This window comes from Anneissia japonica, unplaced genomic scaffold (assembly GCF_011630105.1).
Source record: "Anneissia japonica isolate Jap-2015-1 unplaced genomic scaffold, ASM1163010v1 scaffold519_len276752_cov174, whole genome shotgun sequence".
NCBI lineage: Eukaryota > Metazoa > Echinodermata > Crinoidea > Comatulida > Comatulidae > Anneissia > Anneissia japonica.
The window spans coordinates 21,789-32,783 of record NW_022712751.1 but is presented as its reverse complement, the minus strand read 5'-3'; the positions used below and the strand labels follow the sequence as shown (position 1 = coordinate 32,783).

Below are 10,995 nucleotides of genomic sequence, written 5' to 3'. Positions count from 1 at the left end.
CACTGCACAGGCACAATTTGATAACAAGTTGACCATTAAAATCTATTGTAAATATTTAGTTAAATCCGTACACTGACTTTGTTTTAAGTTGTTTGTTTTCAATATTATAGCTGTTTCTTTACGATGACAATGTTTTGAAATCGTACTGTATACTCCAAAATTTGTTTTATGGGCAAACAATAGAAGGCTCTGAATTTTTACAAGTTGACCAAGCCTGTTGCTGCATTCATTATTGTTCAGTATTCAAGCAGAGAGCAGCAGGTTGATAATTTGTTTGTCCCACAGCTATTTAGATGCCGTTGTTGGTAACTTTTTTTTTTAAATTGTGAGTGTTTTTCGACCAGTCCTTTGGTTTCTTCTACTAAATAAGAAAATGTGCGTTATTTATTATAACCACATTTTGTTATTTAGATTTGATCAAGTAGCATAGCTCTCAACGAATTTTGTCCTGCAATAAATACATTGTGTTATAAAATTCCTTCGACGGGATTCGAACCTGCGATCTCTAGCTGTCAAGGTGGGCGTCATAACCATTAGACCACCATAAATACGGCTGGAAATAAATAGTAATTAATATAGCCGTTATAACACTGTTAAATTATATATAAATAATAAAGAAATGTAAAACATATACGTGTATGTGCATATTACGTATATAAAGCATATACATTATGCCTATATATTATTCTAAAACAGGAAACTGAGTAGGCCTACACTTATACTAATACAAAATATTGTGAACGCATTATAATCGTTGATCACGCCGTTTTTCACGCGATGAAACGCAATGCTTTTAGCGAAGGTCATGGCGTTGCCAGAATGCTAATAAAAGTAAATTGTAATCTATTTTTATAAATTTGTTTCTTTTTAAATTAAAATAATGCATTTTAATTACCTAACAAACTTTAGATAAAGTATATTTAAAACTCTACAGCAATAAATTCAATAATAACGAAGTTGTCTAAAGAACCGTCTATGACATTCTGCAAACCCGATTTTCTTTCAGTAGGTGGCGGCAAAAGGATTCGATGAAGTAACCAGTAATTTCCTCATCGAACATCGAATTGTTGTTTCTTTGATTAAAATAAAGCACTGGTTTGTTGTACCTAGAAAAATCATGTCTTCAAAGTCTTCACAATCTCAGACTGCAGATACAAGATCTGAATTGTCAGAACTTGTTAAAAGGAGGACGGAAATTGCAGTAAGTTAATTTAGGGCTAGGCCTAGCTAGGGTAGGCCTGGGGCTGGGGGGCCTAGCCTATCCCGCCCTAAAAAGGCCCTATCTAGGCCCTAGGCCTATAGACTTAGTTAGGCTAGGCCTATATTAATATAGGCCTAGGCTACTAGGCTAATACAGTACTAGTAATACCTAGCTAGGCTTCTAGAGGGCTCTCGAAGGCCCAAGCACTAGCCTAGTGCATAGTAGTAGTAGTGTATGTATGCTTACGACGTAGGCTACGTCTCCCTTCCTTATTTATATTATAGGGCCTAGGCTTGCCTAGGCTAGACTAGTTTACTTTACACCACCAAACAAAAAGACAAGATTTTTAAATTAGGCTAGCCTAGACTTAGGCTAAGCCCTCTGGGACATTTAAAATAATGTTTTTATTAATAAACACTGTCTCTAGGCTATTTTAATTTTATTTAATTATTATTACTTTTAAAAATTTTTTATATAAAATTTACTTATTTCAATATCTTGTTAATTATTATTGTTGTTTCTTGGTATTTTTGTTTGTTATATTATACTTAACCACCACTATAATGCGTCGTCTAGTAGTAGTTAGTATGTATAACATATTAATTTACATATAATAAGCAACTCCACTTACAGAGTTAGTAGAAATGAACTGTCCTACGGATGCTTGGGTAAACAATGTAATAACAGATCTGTCTTGTATGGTGCTGATTATTCAAGTGCCAAAAACCAGTATTCAAATTTTGTATGCACTAGTGTTGTACGCTACACGCTGATGATGATTATAGAAGTCCATCAGCGTGAACACTAGTGCATACTGTGTTAGCAACAGGTGCTACACTATGTCATTATTAATGATTGTTAATAATTTTTATTAAAAAATAATTATTAATAATTGTCTTAATTTATTTTAGTTATGATTGCAGATCAGATTTTCTGAAAAATTGGATCAAAATATGTCCAATACCATGAAGTTGATTTTAGTTGTTATAAAAATGGGTCTGATTGTCCAATAATGTTTGTCCAATTTTCTACGAGTCTAATTATTTGTAACTACGAAAAGCTAGACAGAATGCGAGGCAATTATTTTTTGGAAATTTTATGCTCTTTTAGTAGCACTGTACTTTCGTCAACTGTGTTTTTAAACATTTTTATTTTTTCAACAAAGGAAACACTTGCCAATTTGGAACGCCAAATTTATGCATTTGAGGGAAGTTACTTGGAAGATACTGCACTCTATGGAAATATCATCCGTGGATGGGATCGCTACCTTACTAACAAGTTTGTATATAATTTATTGAAGATAACAAAAAATATTTATATGTATATTATTTTTCTGTACAACTGACTTACCAGAGTGGCTTAGCTCAGTTGGCTAAACCGGTGGTAGCCACTGTGTTTGTGCTGAACCATGAAGATCTATAGGTCCCCGGTTCAATTCCATCACTGACCACCGTCTTTCGGGTGAGACGTTTAAGCCGTTGGTCTTGTGCGTTAAAGGACGCAGTACACTCTTCAGAAAAGGGTAGGGGATTGTCTCCCGGTGTACTGCCAATTCACAACCAGAAGGACCCCCCATAGGTAACAAATTTTGGACTTAAGCTACATTTACATTAGACACAATAACGACATGATCACATCATTTATATTCTTCTTTATCGTGTCGTTGTTATCACGTCTAGTGTAAATGTAGCTTTAGTGCATTATCCTTGGTGTGATTTACCCAAAAATACTTCTACCATTTCAAAATGGTAACCACATGCACGCACGCAATGAGTAAGTTTTGCAGTGATGTTTCCCATTCCTAAAACTCAGACATTTAAATTGCTGTATATTGTATACATTGAAAATAAAATTTTAAATATTCTACTTATAGGAACACAAACAGCAAAACAGATAAAAGGAACAGAAAATTCAAGGAAGCAGATCGTTTGTTTTCCAAATCGTCTATAACATCACACCTGGTAAGTCTACTCTTACTTGAACCAAACACCAGGTAAGGAACTGTTTGGTGAGTCGACTGGCCAAGCGTTAAGGCAGGTGCTAACTGAAACCTTAACATTGGCGCTTGGTCGAGTTGCTCCTCACCCAGGATTCGGTTGGTAGAACCAAGTATTAACGGACAAGGACTGAAAGTGGCGGTCTAGTGTACACATCTGGCTCCTGTGAACTTCAAAGAACCCATTGCATCTTTTGGAAAAGCAGGGGGTTACCCCAATGCTATGGTTCATTTCAGCCCCTGTCATTGTGGAATGATGTGGACATGAAGCTACTATAAGCGCCTCTTTACGGCGGCTCCCAGTCACGAACCATGCTCATACGCAACTCAGCACAATGACGCTGCGAGTTATGGGTTATTCTACCTTTACATATACTGGCAGGGGATTTTATCTCTGTGTTTTTTCTCCATCAGTTAGGTTGAAGTGTTATCTAGTAGCATGTGAATGTTTTATGTTTAATGTACTAATATTCTAACATTTTTTTGTCAAAAAAGCCCAGTGCCACTCAGATAAATCTTGATGAGCAGCAGTATTTTGAGTGTGCCAAAATGTACATATTCCAAGTTGTCCTCATTTGAGTGCATGAAGTCTTCACTTACCAATTTGCATGTGGTCATTTTATTTAACCACAGTCGTATTTCTGTGCACAGTATTTAAATGCAAATAGCTATATATAAATATTTAACTATTCACCCACAGCAAGGCAGGCTAAAAAATACTCAACAGGGAACATAAGAGATTGCACAGGGCTTGTTTACTTTTCTGAATTGTTTTTTATTTTTTCCTTTCGGTTGCAGCGAACCATTGAGTGGCCCATCGGGTGTGTTTTTCGCACCGGTGTGGCCCCTGTTCGCTAGTAAAAAAAAAGAAAGAAAACATAATATTTTATGCAATTTTTTAATTACAGGCATGCAGTGGTTTGTCAGATCAATCATCAATTGATAAACGTAAGTGAGATACTGTAAAGTATATTTTTCCATTAATTAAAATAACAAGATACCGTTTTTCATGATTTCTGCATGAAAATTCTGTAATAAAGCAATGTATGGCGCCCTCTTGCAATTACAATTACTTTGGAACTTTGACATCTCATTTACTTGCAAATTCTGGAACAACCACCATGGTAACAACTAGGACGCCCTTCCTTGATTGTTTTCTGCGTGAATGGACACTTGCTTCTATTTTGTTACATGTAAACCGCGGGGAGTGCTATCTTGTCATAATCTTTGCAGTCAATAAAAGACATTTACTAAATACAGTGCATGCTCCAATTTGAGACCCCTCAAATTCCAACAAGACCATTTCTAACAAAGAACCAAATAAGAATCTTCAATCCCTGAGACCACCCCAAATTTTTAGGTCCCAAAGGTGATCTTGGATTGGAGGGCGAACTGTATTGTAAACAAGAATAACCCGAAAATAAGATGCTGTAGCCAAAATGGTGTTTGTGAAAAATATACAGGTACCGCTCAAAAGAAAGACCACCCCCACTTGAAGACCCCATTTCTGCGGCCCTAAATGAACACCAATCTTAACAAGTTTAAGAATATTTTTTCTAATTGAAGACCAAAGCTGCTAAAGACTACGAAAACTCTGATAATCTGATATGCCCATATTTGGGTGTAATATTACATCATCATGCCCATATATGGGACATTTGTTAGTGTAGACAGAGCATTAAATACATATTGTTGTTTTGACAGGTGAAGCTCGAGAGTCTGTTAGTGCTTTGGCTGATGTGTCACAAGCGAAGTTTGAGATGACGGACCCTGATATGCTTGATGGAGATACCATAGCACATAGCAATAATACAAGTGAACACAGGGATAGTAGTCATAGTAGCAGTAAGAAGAGCAGTTCACACAAGAAAAGGAAAAACAAGAACAAACACAGGTGAAATTAATTATTAAATATAATAAATTCTACTGTACATATGTGACAGGCTCAGCTTTATGTTAAAAGATTGAAATTTCTAAGTGGATCTTATTTTACATGCCAAATTGTTATGTTATCCATTAACAATTTGTAAGTTGAATTTTATCGAAGTTGAACAATTTTTCAATGCCATTTTGGATTTGACTAAAGGCAAGTTCAACTGTACTAAATTAATCTTTAGTTAAATGGGTGTCAAAGTTAGTGGTGCCTCTAATTGAAGGATGAACTTTAATTTAGATTTATAAAGTTTTTTCTTTATATCATGAAGACTTTGTAGATTATTATTTTATAATACTGTACTTATATGTTTAGTGATCTGTCCTATTTTGTTGACTATGAACTACCATTGGAACTTTTGCAGAATAATATACAGTATTTATGACCATATCAATAATGTTATCTTTCAGATTAGAAGTGAAACTAAAGAAAGGCAGACATAGTGATGACTATTGAGTATGCAGTGGAGTATTCATCGTTGAATTGTACCAGGAACATGGACTGAATATGTGCGTGTATGTTTTTGTGACTGTCGTTTTGTGGGACCTTAGCCAAAAGGTACATTAAGATCATAAGATTCAGGATGGAGAACTAATGAGAGGATTGAGTCTTGATGATACATATTCTGCTAACTGCTGAGGAAACATTTAATAATAAGTCAAGCACAACTAATTCTGATTTGTATCTAAATAAAGCTTGGTTTCCATACAATTGTTACCATATCACTGACACCTTTCGATGATGCTGATTGATTGGTCGCTGTAGCGATAGTGTAGCGATTTTAAGGAAACTTGGCTTCACAATTATAGAGGTTAGCAAGGAGATTAATGATAATTATATACAGTACTGTACACTACATGCATTTTTACTAGTTGGCAGGTTGCTACCCATTACAATTGTGCGATTTTTATATGCTTACTACTACTGTAGTAGTAAGATGTATAGGAACACAGTGTACAAGGTACCCAAATAATAGAATAAGCAGAGATCTAACAATTATTTAATTTTATTCAATTTCTTTATTAAATGCTTAAATTCATGTAAATAATACAACTATTCATTATTTTCATTTGCATCCATATATAAAGTATTTGGTGCAATGGAAAGATACAAATTCGTTTGGTTTTGTACTGTATATTATTGGTTATTTGACATCATTATTTTAGTGTCTGTTTTCTAATAATAAATATTTGTATCTTTAATTGCACTCTCTTGATTAAATTATGTAAAATGTTCAGTAGAGTTATCCAAAATAAAGAACATTTAAACAACAAACATCTTTTCTCTAAAAGAGAAATATTTTGAACTTATCCCTCTTTCTAATTTCTTTAACTACGTAGAGTGATATACTAGTTCTCTGGAAGTTGCCAGGTTATTGGCAATTTTCATTTCAAATTTCACAAAAATGCTACATATAACAGGTTATATTTTAAAAAAAATGTTCTCCCCCCCCCCCTCCCTCTCCAAAATACCTCTGGGACATTCATGTTGCCTCCAACCACTGGTCATGCAGTCACACAATTTTTCCAGCCCTCCTACTTATTATATTCAATAAAAATTGGATATTCTTTAATTATAATTTATCAAATTGTAGGCTTATGTATGAATTATTCTCCATGATTTGATAGCCATAATTGACAGGTCAATACAACTGACCAATGAAAACAAGGTCAGGAACATGCGTATGTCTTACCTGGGCAATAATATCCACAGGCAGGGTTTAGCAGAAAGGTCCCATCAGCTGATTAGAGCTCGAGCAATTTATCTCTGGCAGATTCAGGTTTATGGCCAAGGGAGTGGGAGTGGTTTTCTGGTCCCAGAAAGACAGGTTGGGGCCATATGCTTTGAGAGAGGGCCTTTGGTCCTGCCAAAAACACTTCTGCTGACTATTAAATAGGTAACTGAATTTCTTATACAATACTTTTTATAATTGATGTAAAAAAGTACCATCAGTTTCCTGTTTTTTTTTTCTCATATCAATACAAAAAAAATTTACATTTTATTTATAAAAACAAAATAAATCATTTCAAAACACTGACAATAAGACATTAATGGATAACGTAGGATAACCCTTTAAGCTGGTAGGCTTGTTTTAGAAGGGGTCAACAAAAACTAAATACAGTGATATAAATGATATATACATAAAGAAAAAAATGTAAGTACATACAATTTATATTTAATGCACCAAATTTTAAATGAACAAGCCTTTAGAAAGGAATAAATGGTGCTCACGGAAAAGATTGAATTTCAGGAATTTATCATTTCCATACGAGAGATTTAATTTCTTCTGATGTAGTTTTAGTTGACATTACACAAAATCCAAATCATCCTGAAAAAATAATGCATTAATATGACTTTCATTGTTTTGGTTTTGATGTTATATGGTGGTTTGAGAAACTAAGTTTCTTCAGCATTACATCCAGAGTCTGACTTTGCAGAATATCCTGATGTAGATGGACGCATTGTACCAATTGGGATTCAAACCAAAATCCTTCAATTACATTCAATTGCTTTACTAAATGTATGTAACAATTTTGCATTGCTTACATTTTAACATTCACAGTAATAATAATACTTTATTTTGGATTTGCAACAGACTTTTAAGTGTTGAGGAAATTAATTTACACTATTATATTTTTTTTTCATTATTTTATTTATTTCATTGTTTTATTTTATTTCATTACTTTTTATATTTCGTTATTTTATTTTATCATTTTTTTAAATTCCATTATTTTATTTATTTCATTATTTATTTTTTGATATTACAAAAATAATGTAATATTTTACCAATGGCTGCATAGTAACCTCGGCCCACGCAGAAGTCTGGTTTTAATTAATAAAAGCATTTTTGGCTACAGCACCATTGATGCTCTCGTTTTTTATTTCATTATCTTAATTTATTTCATTAATTTATTTTATTATATTTTTTAAATTATTTTATTTTCAAATAAAAGCTGATTTAGCCTTAAAGTTGAAGTTATTTTATTTTAGCATATCATTAAAAATATAAAATATTGTTACAGAACTCACTATATAGAGACTGCTTATATTGCTTCACACCATTCCATTTGGCAAGGAGGTAGAACATAATTGGTAGCAAACAAACGAACAGCGAAATAGCAATCACTGCTTCTTTATTCTTATCATGAAGATTACAGTGGTAATCGTGGCTCCAAATTTTCAGTGTAACATTCATCTGAATATTAAAGACAATAAATACTTGGTGAATAAATGGAATTTCTGTAGGCTGTTAAGATGGTCACTATAACAGGGTTCATTTGGGATAGAATACTACTGTAAGCAATAATGACTTAATTGATCAGCACATTCCAGAAATCATTATTCATAATTTTATTTAACTCAAATAAATGAGTGATAGGTAACGAAGGGAACTGGTCCATGTACCTATCAGAATAACATAACAATTCAATAATTAATAGCACAGAATCATAATTATAATACAATTAACAAAGTTAATCCAGTAATTACCATCAATAAAAATAAATAAAAAGAAAATTAATTAATAAAAAAAGAATAAGTAAATAAATAAGTAAATATGCCAGTGGCTTAGCGTAGGAGGTCGAGGGCAGTTTTAAAAAAAGAGACAGGATAAGCATGTATCAATTGGAAGTCTGTTCCAAGATGCCTGATGGGGAGGGGGTGGGTCTGAAAACAGCAGGCCTAGGAACACCACCCCCCTTTGACCTAGGAAAAACTGCAATTTTGGGGTAATGTAAGCTTTTGTGAGACATTTTAGCATGTAATCAATATTCCTTATTATTGATCTGACGAGTCATGTCCAAAGGGAGTTACAATCCTGCTTCCAATAATGATCCATCTGCATATGACGTCGTCAAATGGAATAATGCCTAATAATATTCTAAAGGTTGATATTTTTTTCTCATTTATACGGATTTAATAGCAAAATAATATTAATAAGCTACATTACAAACCTTTTCTAACACATCAACACACAAATAGCTTGGACTACCCAGGTCTGTGTATTGAATGTACATTTTTCTGTAAAGCTCCTTACATTTGATACACAAAGGACTTAACGAATCATTACTGTGGCTTGCCTGAGTGATATTCACCTGAAAATATCAAGATTATTATAAATAAATAATGACACAGATATTTAAAGGATTGCGTTGTAGACAGACTAATAGTAAACACAGCAAGTAGTTCACTGGGAGACAATCCCATATGTATTCTTTTCTGAAGAGTGTACTGCATACTTTAACATGACATGGGCTACAGTGCACACAGGACCAACGGCTGAAATGTATTATCTGAAATACAATGCGCTATTGTAACCTGCACTTCAGCCCTCCGGCTGAAATACACAGACAGCAGAGATGGGAATTGAACCAGGGACCAAGAGATTGCCACGGTTCAGCACACACACAGTGGCTACCACCAGTTCAGCCGACTGTGCTAGGCTGCTCTCATGATATAAATATTGTCTTAAATCATCGGTGAATGCATCCTGGAAGTTTTGCCAAGGTCACAAAGTGCCAATTTGTGATTTTGGCCTGAGGGGGGATGGTTCAAAGTGTTCCCATGTCTATTGTGGCGGTTGTGTAAAATACACATCTTTGAAGCTCCACTATTTACACATTTAAATAGTTTCACACTTGGTTAGAGTTCATTTTTAGTCCCTGCAGGAGAGCAAGTGTTTTTTTTTTGTTTTTTTTTGCAACAACTGCATCCACCAATAATCATCAAAATAATGTTTCATTTTACCATTGAAAAATTGTTGAAACATTCCTTCGTTTGATTGTAGAATTGGAAAAATTGTCTAGTTTCCTCGTTCAGTGCGTAAGTGTCGTTGAATTTAACAGTATCAAAGCAATCTATAATATACAAGAAAATTATATTTATTCATTAAAACATAAAGCCCTGCCTAGAATATCAAATTTTATTGGGACAAAAACATGCGAAATGCCTAAATATAATAATGATGACATCACACTATGACCATATATAGAAACATCATGACTATTTATGGACATAGTTTTTTATCGAATCAAATTTGATAGCCTAGACAGGGCCTAGAGAAAATATTTTATTAGTGATCAGTAAAATCTGTATAGGCATTGAATTGCTCATTTTGAAGATCATTGATTTTTACTGATCTTATTGGCCCCTCCCCCCCAATCACTGTTAATTTTAGATACCATTGTAAGTACGGTAATTATAATACATAAACCCAGAGCAGAAAGTTTGATCATTGAAAAATATCAACCTTTCTATATTGTCAAATAAATTATAAATTCAATCTTTTTATTAACTTACTAATTATTATTATATTATTAAAGAATGCTATTCTCTATACCACGAGGGAAGGCGCCAGGATTTGCCGACGGGGGTTCGATGTCCCCAACAGGCATATAATCAATTAAAATCTGCTGTACGTAGAAAATACATAAAGTTTTCTTTCCGACAATTTGTAGTGTTTCTTCCCGTGCAGGCACCTCCCCTGTACTACTGTTTACTTACTATCACAGTTGCCAGCATTCCACAAGTTTTTGAGGAAATCATTGGTCTTGCTTATCACTTGTAAATAATCAGATCGCAATAAATGACGACTGCACCTGTGCTCATTCTAGTAATAATAATAATTTATTATTTTTATTTTGCACAAATTCCATCAAGAAATGTGTTGCATTACAATAAATAAAATAGATAATACAAATTTACGAAGTAAAGGAGATACATAGTTATATATGTGTATATGTATGTATGTATATATATATGTCCCGCCAGAGGCATTTTATTACACAATTTCTTTATTCGTTTATTTACAGGACTACATTCGTTGAGAGCTATGCTACACGATGTATTATTATGTCCCTTTATCCG

General features: G+C 33.7%; 2 protein-coding genes across 2 annotated transcripts in view; one reads left to right on the top strand and one right to left on the bottom strand.

Annotated features, from left to right (window-relative positions):
* Positions 1–1,006: 1,006 nt before the first annotated feature.
* LOC117108187 (chromatin modification-related protein MEAF6-like) lies at positions 1,007–6,332 on the top strand. The gene is made up of 6 exons (XM_033250150.1): positions 1,007–1,201; positions 2,367–2,479; positions 3,075–3,162; positions 4,106–4,145; positions 4,902–5,091; positions 5,541–6,332. Exons 1-6 carry the CDS (start codon positions 1,118–1,120, stop codon positions 5,584–5,586), a joined length of 561 nt encoding a protein of 186 aa, XP_033106041.1. The 5' UTR covers positions 1,007–1,117; the 3' UTR covers positions 5,587–6,332.
* A 352-nt stretch (positions 6,333–6,684) lies between these two features.
* LOC117108186 (osteopetrosis-associated transmembrane protein 1-like) overlaps positions 6,685–10,995 on the bottom strand; it is a 7,577-nt gene continuing 3,266 nt past the window's right edge. Inside the window, exons 3-7 of the mRNA XM_033250149.1 lie at positions 10,633–10,738; positions 9,877–9,986; positions 9,084–9,224; positions 8,161–8,326; positions 6,685–7,459 (exon numbers count right to left, since the gene is read on the bottom strand). Of these exons, the coding sequence (XP_033106040.1) occupies positions 7,455–7,459; positions 8,161–8,326; positions 9,084–9,224; positions 9,877–9,986; positions 10,633–10,738 (528 nt within the window). The 3' untranslated portion in view covers positions 6,685–7,454. The remainder of the gene's footprint in view (positions 7,460–8,160; positions 8,327–9,083; positions 9,225–9,876; positions 9,987–10,632; positions 10,739–10,995) is intronic.

Excerpts from the sequence above, each read along its gene's own strand:
- LOC117108187 (XM_033250150.1), top strand. The coding sequence starts at position 1,118 with ATGTCTTCAAAGTCTTCACAATCTCAGACTGCAGATACAAGATCTGAA. Across the intron at positions 1,202-2,366 it reads AAAGGAGGACGGAAATTGCA|GAAACACTTGCCAATTTGGA; the intron begins GTAAGTTAATTT and ends TTTTCAACAAAG. Across the intron at positions 2,480-3,074 it reads GATCGCTACCTTACTAACAA|GAACACAAACAGCAAAACAG; the intron begins GTTTGTATATAA and ends TTCTACTTATAG.